General features: G+C 41.6%; 1 protein-coding gene across 1 annotated transcript; it reads left to right on the forward strand.

The window, feature by feature from the left end:
* The first annotated feature begins 6,641 nt into the window (after window positions 1-6,641).
* On the forward strand, window positions 6,642-14,813 carry LOC130136046 (uncharacterized). The gene is made up of 6 exons (XM_056306025.1): window positions 6,642-6,683; window positions 7,009-7,178; window positions 9,393-9,429; window positions 9,906-10,132; window positions 10,494-10,575; window positions 13,995-14,813. Exons 1-6 carry the CDS (start codon window positions 6,642-6,644, stop codon window positions 14,067-14,069), a joined length of 633 nt encoding a protein of 210 aa, XP_056162000.1. The 3' UTR covers window positions 14,070-14,813.
* Window positions 14,814-16,229: the final 1,416 nt, after the last annotated feature.

The raw sequence follows: 16,229 nt of genomic DNA on the forward strand, positions 1-16,229 counted from the left end.
GGCCACTAGCTGGCGGCGGTTTCTAAATTGCTGGTCACCTATTCTGGCTCGAAAACATTCATTTCACAAATCCATACAATTAATTTAGTATACAAACAAGCATATGCGTACTAAAACGGAGATGAGTAGACTAACTCGGGCGACCTCAAACCGCTGGCTTAGCTCCGACAAGGGGAATATATCTCCGACAGAAGACTCATCCATGGCCAAACCGTTATGCATAAATATCACAGAATCACGGAAAAAACACGGATTCAGTATCAATCTAACAATTTAAGAACAAACAGAATGTGAAACGAAAATTCTACGAATCGATTTTATGAAATCGGTTTCAGGCTTTCACTCGAGCATTTTGTCAAACACATGTTATGCAAACAGTGAGTGAGTGGATTGTAATCGCTTCTGATGCAAACTCGCAACCGTACTCGAATTAGATGAATGCATGACGCTCTATTAGTCTCATGTATAGTCAGTTTTACTCGGTTTAATCCTATTCAGAGAATTGGACCTTCGGCTATCCCTCTACAGAAAATAAAAGGCAATAGAGGATAAGAGAAGAGGATTTTACCTGGTTCATGAATTGCAGAATGACAATCGACAACGGTGAGGAGAAATCGGCGATGACAGGTATGGCGATATTGGCAATCGTCGACAATGTGATGATAGCGGCAACAGAAATGAATCACGAGCAGAAGATGACCGGTGATCGAAATGCGATGATCATCTACGACCGACAGATAACAACAAACTCCGGCGAAGCTTCCGACTAATTAATGGTAAAGAACTCTCTCTTCTTCCTCTCTCAGTCAAGTCTCAACCTCACTTCCTCTTCCTACGAACTCTCTTCCGTGAGCTCTCTCTGTAACTCCTTCTCCGCCGATGAATAGTTTCAATTGATGGTCTTCTTTGTTCATGCGTGAAGAAATTTAGCGGTCGGCAGTTGGCATTTTCCTGCGATGATGAAAGAGCAACCGAAGATCCAAGGGGAGGAAATTTGCCGGTAATCCTCCACGTGAATGGAGGAACCGAACTCTTTCCTCTTTAGACCCTTCTCTTCCGGCGGCGTCCTCCTCTTTCCGAACTCCCTCGGCCCCCCATTTTGCATCTGTTTTTCACCGCCTTCTTATCCTGTGCCCTATCTTCCAACCGTTCTCTCCCGGTTTGTTATTTCTAACAGATTGGCCAGTTCATTAGGTTCTAGAAGGTTTCTTGTGGACTTGCTCCGGTCACTCACTGCTTCGTCACCGTCGCACCCTCTCCTTCGCTCACCCGTGTCCTCTATCTCATTCTTGCGTCACATACACAAGCGTGGAAGGAAAGCTCCAGTTAGGCCAAGTGCAGCTGAGATGGGCCATAAGAGAAAGAAAAAGTAATGGACCGGGCTAGCTAAATTGAGAAAACTGATCAACTGGACCAACGAATCAATTAAGCATGAATGGGTCGAATTGAATCAATAATATTTTTATTTATTGTGTTTTTTATTTTTGTTTTTATTTAACGAAAAACGAGGCATTAACATCCATATACATTATATTGTGAGGATTACGGTGAGAACCATCGGCTGAAGTACCGGTGATGCTCCCGGTGATGCCCCGTGGGAGCCAGCGAGGGAATTTAGGAAGCTCAAGGCCGTTATACTTTGAGGCCGTGTCATGTGGTCTCGGTGATAGATGCGCAAGTAAGTCGCATAACCTCAGAGTAGGAGCGAGACGCCTGCTGCTATGTGGTCTGCAAAAGATCGATTTTTAAAATCGATGGTTACGAATGAAAGTGACATTCACGAGGAATTCATGGGCATATCATATGCATTCTCATATTCATATTATCATTATTCATATCACGATGGAAATCGATAATCTTATGGTAGACTCTTCAATCGTGATATAATTGTTTGAATAGAATAGTTATAGCTTGATTTACTTGCTGAGTTTATCTCATTGTTATTGCTTTTCATGTTTTTTAGACCGTTAGCATAGTGTTCCATCCACCCACTTGACCTATCTCCACATATAGTTCGGTACTAGATATCGAGGAATCGTTCGTTGAGCGTCCCAATCCCTCGTACCTGGAGTGGTGTGGGAACACCACTCATCCATTGTCTGGGTCGATTGCTTTATTCCCTTAGGACGGATGCCGTTTCGTTTCATATCAAACTATTTTCGCCTAGGTGGTCACCTCTTTGGATCCATCCCCTTCTCTTGTGAGAGTGTAAGGAGGCTCGCGGCTGGTGGTTGATCAAGCCAGGTGTTGATGCAGCCGCCCCGTTTTGTTTGAGCTGTATCATGATCGCTGGCAGGTAGTCTCTTAGGGCATTTATATGGTAGCTTTAAGACAGGCGCGGATGTGACGTTTTGTAGCCAGTAGAAGGAGTAAACTAGATTATTTCTTTCCCAGTTGTTATTTCTTTTGTGATGTAAATATACTAATCGCCTAAAGAAAAAAATAAATAAGAGCTGTCTGTTATGTTTCTTCTGTTATCTCTGATTTTCATTTTCGTCTTCGGCTTGCGTTTTTAATCAAATCAGATAATTAAGCAACATAGTTTTTATGACAGCCTGGGACGTCACGGCTCGAGTCGGCATCGTCACACTCTCTCTCTAAGCTCACTCTTGCTTGCGTATACTTTGTTGTGTTTTTAGTTGAATCACTCTCTCTTCTATCTCTTGCACAAATCCAGTTTAATCTCCCAAAGAACACATATTCAATTCGAGCTCCTTCTATTCACTTCCGGTCTCTCTTTGTGGGTTCATTCAGCTCATGATTGGGAGCTTTTCCGATTGTCCTCCTTTGCTTCTCTTCTTCTGGGTTAGTGCTAGGAATGCATATCAACGATTCTGGTGTTGTCTTGTTCTGTTTCATCGTTTCAATGTTCATATGAGGTTTGTGTTTTCTGCTAGTGTGAGCGGCTTTTCGAATTGGTCTCATACAGGTCTCTTATGTTTGGTTGGGTCTTTCGTTTTCCCCTTCTTTCGGGGAAAAAATGGTTTTTTTTCTCTTGGTCCGAGAAAATGTTATCTGGATGTTGACACTCTAAGCTGATGATTTAGTTGTGGCAAATAGCGGATTGAGATGCGCGATCAAAACTGATGGTAGTGATCTCGGGAAGCCAAATTCCAATTGCCTGCAGGTATGTTTATATAAGGAAAAGAAAAAGAAGTTTTTGCATTTGTCAGGATATACATTTTAGTTGGTGTATTCTCTATTTATGAGTAGAAGTTGTTGGTACCGGCAGTTGTTCTGGAATTCAAATTCATAAATTGCTTTGCTTTCTCTTAATTATGCTCATTTCTTGGTATCGTCAATCATCGATGGCTAAAGTTCAAGGAAGAAGAACGAAAGTAATCTGCATAATGGGTTTTTGAACATCTAGGAGCTAAGGAGTAAACCCTGAAAAGATTTGAATCAAGGCATACTCTCTGGACATGTCAGTTCACTTCTCTAGCAAAACTAAAGACCTAGATGCGATTTCTCTCGTTTAAATCCGTTTCTCTAGTTAGAATTATTTTCCACCTTTTCTAAGGTTCGTATCAGTTAAAATGACTGGTGCAGGAATTTAATATTTATCTTTTGTGGGAGGCTGATGCAGAATGTAATCAAAATTGAGTTTTGGGTTATGTAGTCCTGCATTGACATGTGTACATGCGCTTGAGACTGAAGTTGAGCATGATAAATAATATTTCGAGCTTGAAATTGAGAATCTTCATGTTTTTTTTTGCTGAGTCTGAAGCACGAAGAGAAAAGATGATTGATATAGTTTCTACCAATATAGTGAAACGCTTACCATTTGTATTTAGTTAAGAATATGTTGAGGACTACATTTCTGATTATAATAATACTTTGCAGGTTCTAAGTGTCATAGATAGAAGGATTGCTAGATGTCTGAAGTGAGTGCTACTAGTGTCACAGAAAGAAAGATGAGATCTGTAGTGTGGAAACACTTTAAACATATTCCTGATCAAGAAAAGGCTGAATGTATGTATTATGAAGCCCATATTAGCTGTTCTAGTGGTCAAGGGATCAGTTCGATATGTCGTCATTTAGATAGATGTAAGAAATTCTTATATGTTTGACTAAGATGATAGTGGAAATGAATTAGCGATCATGTTTTATTCTTGATATATTGCCTTTCAAGTTGGTAGAGCATGACGGATTTCGGCGATTTGTTAATAAAATCCAACCAAATTTCTTAATCCTGTTGCGCAACACTTTGAAGCGCAAATGTTATGATTTATACATGGATGAAAGAAGTAAATTGAAGAAATATTTCTCGAAGACATCTCCAAGAGTGTCTTACAACAGACACATATACTTTTTGTCAAAATTTGAGCTATATGTGTTTCATTCCTCATTTTGTTGATGCTAATTGGAAGTTGCACAAGAAAATATTAAATTTTCGTCAGATCCCGGGTCATTCTGCCTAGATAATAGGAAAAGCGGTTGAGAAATGCTTGATTGATTGGGGGATTCAGAGCGTTTTTTCTATTACTGTGGATAATGCTAGCTCAAATGACTTAGGAATTCAATATTTGAAAAAGAGACTTAACTCTTGGAATTCTCTGGTATTGAGAAGTGAGCTAATCCACATGAGATGTTGTGCTCATATATTGAGTTTGATTGTGAGAGAGGGGTTGAAAGACATAAATGATTCCATTGTTAGAATATGTTCGAATGTGCGTTATGTGAGGTCTTCTCCTGCGAGGCTAAGACGGTTTAAAGGCGGTATTGAACTAGTGAAATTGAGTCCAAAAGTCTTGTATGTTTAGATGTCGAGACTCGTTGGAACTCGACATATATGATGTTAGAAGCAGCTTTGAAGTTTCAAATAACTTTTAGCTCGTTGGAATTTTGAGATAGCAAATTTGTTGAAAAGCTTTCCAAGGCGAAAGGGTTTCTCACTAGTAATGATTGGGAGTATGCCCGTCACTTTTTTCCTTTCCTGAAGATGTTTTTTTATACGACTTTAAAAGTTTCGGGTTCTTCTTATGTCACTAGTAATGGTATGGCAAAAGATGTGTATGAGATTTATATAATGATTGATAGATATTGTGAGAATAGGGACTAGAGTTTGCAGGAAATGGCTAAGAGAATGAAAATTAAATTCAATAAGTATTTTGGCAATGTGAACAACATCAATCTTACTTTGTTCATTGCTTGTATACTTGACCCACGGCCTAAGTGGGAATATGTGAAGTGGATGATCCTCAATCAGACGTCACTTAATTACGTATCATTGGACTTATTCGGCCTCGATTAGGCGTTAATCAAGAGGGTAAAGCCCATCTTGCCACATTTGACCTTGGTTGATTTTTGGATGATTGCACATTAATGTGCTTTGTGCATGATTAGTGTTCTATGTTTATTAACCTATAGTTTAGCTTTTAATGCAACTTCTAGAAGCTTTGTTTAGGGAAAGACCAAATTGGGTTTTGTTTTGAATAGTTTGAGCTCCACTTTAGGGAAGAGGGGGAAGAGATCAACTTGGTTGGTTTCTAGTTTGGTTTTCCTAATTAGTCCATAACTAAGTACTTGAACCTACTTTGTTAGCCATAATTGTCCAAGGGAGAGGCTTGTTGAAGAAGACTTCCAAGATGGCTTTGTCCATGAAGTTGCTTGGTTGGGAGCAAATTAAGGAGTTAGGCTAGGCTTGGTGGTTGGGTCATTAATGCACTTGCATTATTGGAGTCTTATCACTTAAGGGGAAACCCTTCTCACTTCTCTCATTCCACTTTCTCGTTAACTCTCATTTCTCTCTTTCTCTCCCTCACTCTCTCTCTTACGCCCTTCTCGCCGCCGTCCGCCGCCGCGCCGCCGCCAGGCTGCTCACCACTGTGCCATGCCATCTTTGCCGCCGTTCGCTCATCGCCACCGATTGCCATCGCGTCCCTCGCCGCGCCGTCCGCACCTCCGTGTCATCGCTCATCACCGTCGCCACGCCGTCTGCCAAACCACTCACTATCGCCACACTGTTCAACCGTTCGCCGTGCCACTGCTTGTCGCCTCATCGCTACTGCCTCACCGCAGCTGCGCCGTCTGTTCGTTGCCGCCGCTGTGTCTTCCGCTCAACGCCACAGCCGTTCGTCCATCTTCGTCTGTAATCCAATTAATTTTGAAAGTAGTTCTTCTAATCCGTGGATAGGACGTTATTCTATGCATGTTAGACTTAGGTTTAGTCTTGTTTGAGCTTGTTCTATCATGTGTATGGCTATCCTTGGCTAGGAATAGTTAAGGATGGATTGTGTAGGTATGGAAGGTCAGTTAGAACCATCTTTGGGTGATGATAATGCTTGTCATGTTTTGTTTTGCTTGTTCTAGGAAGATGAAACCCATGTATTAATTTTGTATGGTTGCTAATGAAATGCTTTCGATGTTCGTGCATCTTATATATGCGAGGTTTTAGATGTTATAACCGTATAAGCATGAAACACTCTTGCATTAGCCTAAGTGAAAGATAATAAGTGGCTTGAGTGCTTGATATGCTTACGTGATCACATAAATAGTTTCGTATCCGTATGATTGCGGAGGACGATGCCCGATGGATTTTGGATGTCCGATGGATTTCGGTTGTCGTTTGTGATAGAGTTCAAAATGATGCCCTTTATTGAATGCCGTCTTCGAGTGAGGTCAAGACGTTACCGTGCCCGATGGGGCGGGACGATGTTCGGTTACACTGGATGACCACCGACGTGAGTGTTGGTCGTGGCCCTAAGCGGTTGTAATAATCGAAACACGTGTGGTTGCATTGGGTATGAATATGTGATATGAAGTGTTATTGATTACTATGTGCAATTGTCGCATGCCAATTGGAAGCGGGCTTCGCGTGTGATTATTCGTGTGAATTGTATATGCCGACGGGAGGTAAGTATTTGCGTGTGATTATTTGATTGCGTTTTGACATGCCAAGAGGTTGACGTTACTGTTCGTATTTCCGAAGTGAGGTATCCTCCTATACTGGGCTTAGAGGATTTACTTATTGAGTTATACTCATGTGTTGTTGCTTACCCTTTTCAGGCCCCTAGTATGGACACTTGGATATTACGTTTTGATGTCCCGATAGATCAAGACGTAGAGGTGGTTGAGTATGTAGCACCGGGGACAGATACGACGTACGAGAAGTATACGACGGCCGTTTGGGTCGACGAGGAGCTTACCAACTTGGTTCCTCATCGTTTAAAAGCATGGTATGTTTAGTTCGAGGGAGAGCATTGGGGACCTCTCCGGGGCTTTGACGGACCCCCGGGTGCCCCTGTGATGTCAAACGTCCCTGATGATGTCATCAGTGATTCGGAGTCGGATCCGGACAACAACCCCGAACCTGAGCCATTGTATGCTCGAACGTGGAGGAAGCCATGTTCTTTTTTAGGTAGCCTTCGTAGATAGAGAAGCTAAGTAGATCCCGACCTCCTCTCCTTTTTGTGATGTAATAGGAAAATGGCCCATGTAGTGGGCATGTAATTATCCTTGCTTCCGATGTGGATCGTTAATACATATATATAAAGCATGCTTTTGTGAATATGTTTCCCATGCTATCCCTATTGTTGTTGGTTGGATGATTTGGATTTCGCTTCTGCATGTGCTTATTTGTTAAATAATACGATGGGTCGGCGACGTCTCCTGAGACATCGCAATTAAATGACCTAAGAAGGGAAGTCACGCACCTGAGCCTTGGTGGATAGGACTGGGGCTCAGGCGCGTGACAGTTTAAGGGCTATATTGAGCTAGAGAAAATTGAGTCCAAAAAGTCTTGTATGTTTGAATGTCGAGACTCGGTGGAACTCGACATACATGATGTTGGAAGCAGCTTTGAAGTTTCAAATAGTTTTTAGCTCGTTGGAATTTCGAGATAGCAAATTTGTTGAAGAGCTTTCCAAGGCGAAAGGGTTTCCCACTAGTGATGATTGAGAGTATGCCCGTCACTTTTTCCTTTCCTGAAGATGCTTTTTGATACAACTTTAAAAGTTTCGGGTTCTTCTTACGTCACTAATAATGATATGGCGAAGGATGTGTATGGGATTTATATAATGATTGATAGATGTTGTGAGAATGGGGACTAGAGTTTGTAGGAAATGGCTAAGAGAATGAAGATTAAATTCAATAAGTATTTTGGCAATGTGAACAACATCAATCTTACTTTGTTCATTACTTACATGCTTGACCCACGGCATAAGTGGGAATATGTGAAGTGGATGATCAATCATGTTTACGAAAGCAAGGAGACGGAAACTTTACAAGATAAAGTATTAACATCTCTGACGTCATTATTCGAGCAATACCGCACTAGTGTATGCCCCCAAAGCAACTTGAGGTTAAAGGGTACAAGGACAATGAACGTGTCAATGTCTCCTGTGGTTGGTGCAGACATTATGACTTAATTGTATTTTAGCCAAACCAGACAACAATATTTGGAAGAAAAATGTGAATTGGACAAGTATTTAGAGGAAGGATGTGAACGTTATAGTGCTGAGTTTGATATCTTGAGTTGATGGAAAATAAATTCTTCGAGATATCCTATCCTCTCTTCCATTGCTTGAGATATTTTGGCCGTGCCCGTCTTAACTATAGCATCATAGGCAGCATTAAGCATAGAAGGTCGTGTGCTTGATGTGTTTCGTAGCTCCTTGACCCCAAGTATGGTGGAGGCTCTTATATGTGCTCAAGATTGGTTACGTTCCGTGCCACTTTCACATTCGATTGAAGAGGACTTAGAAGAACTCGAAATCTTTGAATCAGGTGAAAAAATATGGTTTTAGAATATTAATACCCTTATATATTTCAATAAATACGTTAATTCTCATTTTCATCGTGAATTTAATGCAGAGTTGCCAACTATAGCCATGGAGCCAAAGTCGATATTGATTTCTCTAGAAGATTGATGAAGTTGGAGATTGCCATTTGTTGGTCGTTTTTCCTTTTTTTAGATCATGAGCATTTTTGTCCGAAATGTGTTTCAAGTTCATTTGTTCATGAGTTGTAATTTGGTTGTTGGTTTTGTAGTATCCAGGGAAGAAAAAGTGGGAGCTCCATATAGCTTCTACCTTGATCTAGTTGACTTGAGCCACTTCAACCTAGATCTCAACCTGTTCTTTTTCAGTGGCTCACTAGTCTTACTTTGGTTCGTACTAATGATATTTTTGCTATTTTGTCTTTGCTTTCAATGTTTTCTTTAAGCTTACCAATGAATGATATCTCATTATCATCTTCGCCATATAATTATCTCTAGGTAGAGAAGAGCTCTGTCGAACGTACATGAATAGCCAATGTATGCTCACACATCAGAATCTAGCTTCAACATGTGCTTGTATGTGATTGTCAAGTCTTATAGGGACATTTGGATCTTTTGATACTTGGTCCTGAGGTGGTGAAACTGATAGTGTTTTGTGCACGTGTCCTTGTAGGTATATGGATGGGGAAGAGGTGAACATGGGACTCTTGGTTAGGTGTTGGGATCAAAAGTATTTAGAAAATTTTGTATCGAGTTTAGTTGGCTTGAGTTGGATAAACGTGGATTGTATTTTGTTTGTCGAAACTTTTGGTATCCATTATTCTTTGAAGATTTTGTTCGTCAATGTTTTTGTACGGGAGTAGTTTAGCATTAGACATTGAAGGAGTGGATAGGTTCTAGGCTCCTAGTTGTGCCACTTTTTTTTTTTGGTCTAAAAAGATACGAGTTGATTGGAAATTAAGTGTTCATGAAACTACAACCCGGCGAAGGGGCATCAAAACATAACAGTTCCCATAAAGGTTGAGGGGGACGGGCTAGCCAAGAAGAAAATAGAGAATTTGTCCGTTGCGCCTTGGCGACCCAATCAGCAGCTTGATTCGCGGATCGATTACAATGGGCCACAGTTAGGTTTGTGAAATGGGCCATACGAAGGTGCGCTTCTTTAATAAAGCATTCCTCTTCCCAGCCGACTTCTGTCTGGCTGTATAGTTTCTTCACTACCTCAAGGCAGTCTGTTTCTATCACAATTTCCTGCGATCTTCTATCATCGAGGAAAGACAGGGCGTGCAGCAAAGCTTGCAGTTCGGTGTGCAGCGACAAGATTGCAGGGACTGTCTTGGCGAAGCCGTCCAGCAAAGATCCAGCTTCATTTCTGAGGATTCCAGAAACTGCTCCTGTTGCTGCATCTTCAAGGTAAGATCCATCTATGTTGATTGTGAAGCAGTTTCTCTTCGGTGGTTTCCAGTACAGAGGTAAAGGGTTCTGTTCTGCACGCAGTAAAGGGTCCTGTTCTGCACGCAGACTAGCATTTTGATGGTTCCACTTCCTGTAATTTTGCAATATATGTCTTGCCGACTCGATTATGGAACTCGGAATTGGGGGTTTTCCTCTAAACACAAAATCATTTCTTGCCTTCCAAATCAGCCACAACAGGATGGCCATCTCATCTAGATTCAGCAATTTATCTGGTTGTAGCTTATAATTAAGGATCCATACCTCAATTCTTGATAGTTCTTGACGTACTATTCTGTTCTGTACCGATGGATCTGTCCAGACGGCTTCGGTCCAGGGGCAGAGGAGAAGGAGATGCTCTACTATTTCAGCTTCTTGATCACAGAAGGGGCATGCTGGTCGAGGTAAGATCTTTCTCTTATAGAGGTTGTCTGCTGTGGGGAGAGCATTCTGGCAAACACTCCACAAAAATATTCCGACCTTGGGTGGACTTGTAAATTCCATATTGTGCACCATAGCTTGCGGGGTGGATTGAAAGATGATGATGCTTGCATTGCATTTTGTGTGTTTTCCTCTTGACGAATCTGGTTGTATGCATTTTTCACCGAGAAGACCCCCGACTTTGTAGCTGTCCACACCAGTTTGTCCTCTGTTGCATAACTACATAGTGGTATTGCTAGCACTTCATTTACAGTCTATTCATCAAATATTCTTGCTAGTAAATCTTCATCCCATTTTCTATCATCTCGGATTAGGTTTGCAACCTTGGCTGGTTCTTGAGAGTTTGCTTGTCCTCCTATTAATCCTCTTTTTGGCCACCTATCTTCTCGGATATTGATTTTTCCCCCGTGCCAATAGCCCATAATGCTGAGTTCGATATCGCATCTCTTCCCTTGAGAATACTCTGCCATCCCCATGATGGCCGAGATCCCTTTCCAGCCCGCCAGAAAGACCTTGTGGGGAAGTAGATGCCTTTAAGGATTTGGCTCCATAAGGATGACTGGTCTTGAGAGAGTCTCCATGCTTGCTTGCCTAGCATTGCTCTATTGAAGGATATTAGGTCTCTAAATCCCAATCCCCCTTGATCTTTCCTGGTTTTGAGCACTTCCCATCTCTTCCAGTGAAGGCCTTTCTTTGATTCGCTATTCTTCCACCAAAAACTTGCCACCTTTCTTTCTATGGATTTACAAATTGAGACCGGGATCTTGAATACCGACATGGCATATTGAGGAAGAGCTTGAACAACAGTTTTGATTAGGGTTTCCTTCCCTGCCTTTGAGATGAATTTTTCCTTCCACCCTTCTAATTTCATATTGACTCTGGCTAAAATCCACGCAAACATTTGTTTCTTGGAGTCACCCCAATCTGATGGAATCCCTAAATACTTGCCAATCTTCCGAATCTCTGGGATTCTAAGTTCAATTGCCATATTGTCTCTTAAACTCTGCAGACAGCATATGCTAAAGGAGATTCCAGACTTGTTCAAATTAATGGCTTGCCCAGATGCATAGCAATATTGATTGAGGATTAGTGCAAGATTTTGATATTCAATGAGCTTGCCACCTAAGAAGAAGATCGAATCATCAGCAAAAAGGAGGTGAGATAGGACTGGACAATGCCTATTGAGTTGAATGCCAGAGAGAGTTCCATCTTGAATTGCTTTTTTCATCAATGTGGAGAGTGTGTTTGCTACTATGATGAACAAATAGGGAGAAATGGGATCCCCTTGTCTTATCCCCCGAGTAGGCTGAAAATAGGGTTGTGGTTCTCCATTTAATTTAACACTGAAAGAGACAGAAGTGACACATTTCATTACTCTCTGCACCCACCAGTTACAGAACCCCATTTTCAACATAGTAGCCTCAAGAAAGTCCCACTCTACCCTGTCATAGGCTTTCTTCATATCAAGTTTTACTACTGCCTGGAATCTTTTTTTCCTTTTTCTGATACGCAATTGGTGAAGGACTTCCTGAACAATCAGAATGTTGTCTTGTATTTGTCTACCGGCCACAAACGCACTTTGTTCTCCTTCTATTATCGCTGGCAACCACTGCTTCAATCTATTTGCCATGATTTTGGAGATAATTTTGTATGCGAAGTTGCAAAGGCTGATAGGTCTGAACTGATCAAGGCTTTCCGGGTGATGAACTTTTGGGATCAAAGTGATATATGTTCTGTTCAGTTCTGGGTTTAGATTTCCATAATGAAAAAATTCCTTCACTTCTTCAAAAATCCCATTTTTTAAGCTTTCCCAATTTCTTTGGTAAAATTGGCGATTCAATCCATCCGGTCCCGGTGCCTTCAATGAGCCTAATTGAAATGATGTTGTATGGACCTCTTCCATTGTGACCTGAGCTGTCAAATATTGGTTCATCTCAGTCGTGACAATAGTAGAGCACTGTTGCAAAACAGGTTCAAATTGTCGGGGGCCCTCCGAATGATAAAGCTTTTGAAAGAAGTCCCCTGTCATTTCTTTTAACCTCTCCAGATCACGAATCCATATGTTTTCTGCATTTTTTAGCATCGATATTCTGTTCCTCTGTCGTCTTTGAATCGTTGTGGCGTGAAAGTATTTTGTGTTCTTATCACCCCATTTCAGCCAATTGATTCGGGATCTCATTCCCCAATACATTTCCTCCTGTCTCCACAGTGTTTCGATCTGTTCAGTAATGGCCTTCCTTTTGTTTTGACTATTGTGCAGATTGTAATCATTTGTTATGCGCATGAGTTCTTCTTGCAACTCTTTAATCTTCTTGTGGCTGTTCTGAAAAGTGTTCCTGCTCCAAGCTGCCAATCCCCTTGAAACTTCCTGTATTTTCTGCACTAGATTAGAGTGTTGTAATCTATCTTGATTTCCAGATTTGTGTGATTATCCTCCCACAATCCTCATGTTCCAACCAGAATGCTTCAAATTTGAATGTTCTCTTACTCCTAGGAGGTTCGGCTGCTAATGTCAGTAATATAGGGCTGTGATTAGATCCGATGGCTGGTAGAACGAAAACCTCAGCTTGAGGGAATGATATTCTCCACTCAATATTGCAAACCGCCCTATCTAGTCTTTCTTTAACAAAATCCTGCCCTTCTCGATTGTTCACCCAAGTGAATGCGCATCCTTCACTCTCTAAATCCATTAAACTACAAGCATTGACGAAATCTCTAAATGCATTTAGTCTATGTTGTTCCGGAGGCCTCTTCCCTAGCTTTTCCTAGTAATTCAAAATGTCATTGTAGTCCCCTATACACACCCAAGGCAAGGTGTTTTGGCTACTCAGCATCTTCACCTCTTCCCAAAATTTAATTTTATCCTGGAACGATGTTGGGGCATGAATAAAGGTAGCTCTGAATTGTTTACCCACTTCATCGTCTTGAAGAGTAATATCAATGAACTCATTTGTGGAAAGATTAACTTTCAAAGAAATTCCATCCTTCCACATCAGAGCTAAGCCCCCCCCCCCCCCCCCAATCCCTACCGGATTGACAATATAGCAGTTTTGAAAGTTTAAATTCCTGCTGATACGGCGAACTGTAAAATCTTGGTTCTTGGTCTCCATAAAAAAAACCACCTCGGGCCTTTCCTGGGCTATAATGGCCCTTAAAGCTTGAACTGTCAAGGGTGTGCCCAACCCCTGACAGTTCCAACAGAATAGCTTCATATGTAACCCGGTGGCTTATTAGGGCTAGCCACCAAAGCCCATTGATTGGGTTCTTTTGCAAGTTGCACCGGAGTTTCTAAAAGCTGTGTTTCATCTAGCACTTGGCCATCCGAGGTTTTTTGATCATACGGTCCGAATCTTCTGCTCTTCTTATGATTCCTTGCCTTCAGCTTTCTACAGTTGCTTTGCAGTCTTTCACCTGCTATCAGCGATGGGGATATGTCTATCTGCAGTGGAGAGGCTAATTCAAGATCAGCATCTACTTCGATTTCTGGTATGTGCACTATAGCCAGCAACTCCTTTTCCGTTAATTTCCTCTTACCCCTATCCTTTTGTATATTGTGTGGTCGTGTATGCGAGCCACCTTCTTTATTCTGCGCCACTGTGATCAATCCTGAATTTTCTGGGGTTTCCAGTACCATCTCCTGCTCATCTTCCACTTCATAGATTTCCCCATAATAGGCTGTCCAAAATGGGCTAATAGAATTCTCTTCAGCTTTTAGCCAGGGCCCGTATAGCAGTGTTTCAGTTTTGGACATGAGTTCGACCTCATAAGGCACAAGTTGACAGTTTTTTGCATAATGTCCAATAACCCCACATGAATAGCAGAAATGGGGAAGTCTTTCATACCTAAAGTCCAACCAATGCTCCTTGCCTCTAAAACTAGAAAGCATGCCTGAGGAAAGGGGATTTGATAATTTTAACATAACTCTAGCTCTCCCCACCACTATGGATGCAAAGCCTTTTGTTTCTATGCACACTTCTGAAACTTCACCTACATTTCCTGTTATTTCTCTTATTGCTGCTTCAGACCTCCCTTCTATAGGTAATCCATGAATTTGAACCCAAAAGGTAGAGGAGTCGAATATAATACAATGTGGAGGCATACTTGGCTCCCATAGCTTTAATACCAGCAAATGACTTGAGAAGGACCAAGGTCCAGAGTTCAGTATTTTGTTTCTCACCTCCACTGACTCAAACTCAAATGAAAATAGACCTGGCTGTAGATGCTTGCAAATGACAGAATTCGATTTCCATGCTTTCCTCATCGTGGCTTGGAAGGCTTGGAAATTAACAGACATGCTTCCAAAAAGCTTGCCGAAAACAGTACGTTCACACTCTTGCAGTTTATCCTCAGTAACCACATTATCTAACACAGCGATTTTTCTTCCTGTCCAGAGATGTCCTAGTCTTCTACACAATGCCGCCATCCTTAGCTCCCATTCTCTATTTTCTCCCATATTGTTAGATATCTATTACTCAGGCAACCTAAAGCCCCTAACTTGCGATTTGTTTCGGTTGTGTTTCTTCCTTAGGGACCCAAAAAGAGGAACCATCTAGAGGAGAAGGGAACCTACCAGAAGAAGGACAAGGACCCATTCTGGATACAACTATCACCCATCGTGGGTTTCTTCTACGCCATTTCTTTTGCTTTTGAACCTTGAAAAAAAGGTTAACAGTGGCTGTGGACTTCTGGGAAGGAGTGGCGCCAGAGGAGGGAACTAATAAACCAACGACTGCACCTGGAAACCCGCGGCCTTTGTGCTATGGTTGCGCCTCTTTCTTCAAAGTCGGGATTTTGGATCTAAGTGTCGTCATTTAGAATGGGAAACAGAGAAGTTAAGGGTTTTGGAAAGGTGTAAGGGTAGGGAGTAGAAACCAACTATGGTATTGTTGTGGATATGGATTCTTGGGATTTTGGGAGGAAAACAGGGTTTAGGGCAAAGCTATCCAGGTGATAGAGAAAGGCTCTTCATGCGAGAGAGTAGTTGTTGTGCCACTTTGATACTACGTTATGTTTTGCTATTTACCCGCATTTCTTGTTGCTAAGCGTTTTATTTTAACACTACGAACTCTATTAGGCTTCTGTGCTTGCTCATCCTCATTATGCTTTATCTAGTGTTTGTAACTTTGTTTGCTTAGCCCATTGCACTGTGTTATGTTTTGCTATTTACCCGCATTTATGTCATTTTCTTCCCTTGGGATTCGCTTGATGTGGTCTTTTCTATGAATTAGAAATTTTTTGCCCCTACAAAAAGGTTTTAGTGAAAGGAAGGTATTAAACCTGCAAGGGGAGAAAACATAAGCTTTACAAGAATTATGACGCCGAGAACCTGTTGCTCAAGGGGATTAACAAACGAAATGCCAAGTCATTTGTCATCTATCTAAAAAAAAAAGAAAAAAAAAACCAACCAACCTCCGACCCAACCCAACCTGACTCGGCCCGGCCCGACCCTTGGGGTGTATGCTGAACAGGGTCTTGGGGTGGGTTTGGGCGGGTCAAGTATGACCCTATGAGTTTTGGGTCGAGTAGGGTATCATTAAAACCCAACCCGACCCATTTACACCCCTAGCCATATTGCTCAGATGCTTATATGGTACAAATGAGGAGATGGTACCTAATT

Source organism: Syzygium oleosum, unplaced genomic scaffold (assembly GCF_021117445.2).
Source record: "Syzygium oleosum isolate NSW1041296 unplaced genomic scaffold, Sole_v2.1 Sole_v2.41, whole genome shotgun sequence".
Taxonomy (NCBI): domain Eukaryota; kingdom Viridiplantae; phylum Streptophyta; class Magnoliopsida; order Myrtales; family Myrtaceae; genus Syzygium; species Syzygium oleosum.

Coding starts and splice junctions, on each gene's coding strand:
- LOC130136046 (XM_056306025.1), top strand. CDS start 6,642: ATGGGGCGGGACGATGTTCGGTTACACTGGATGACCACCGAC. Junction 10,133..10,493: donor CCTGTTGCTGCATCTTCAAG/GTAAGATCCATC, acceptor GGATCTGTCCAG/ACGGCTTCGGTCCAGGGGCA. Junction 10,576..13,994: donor GAAGGGGCATGCTGGTCGAG/GTAAGATCTTTC, acceptor CCTTGCCTTCAG/CTTTCTACAGTTGCTTTGCA.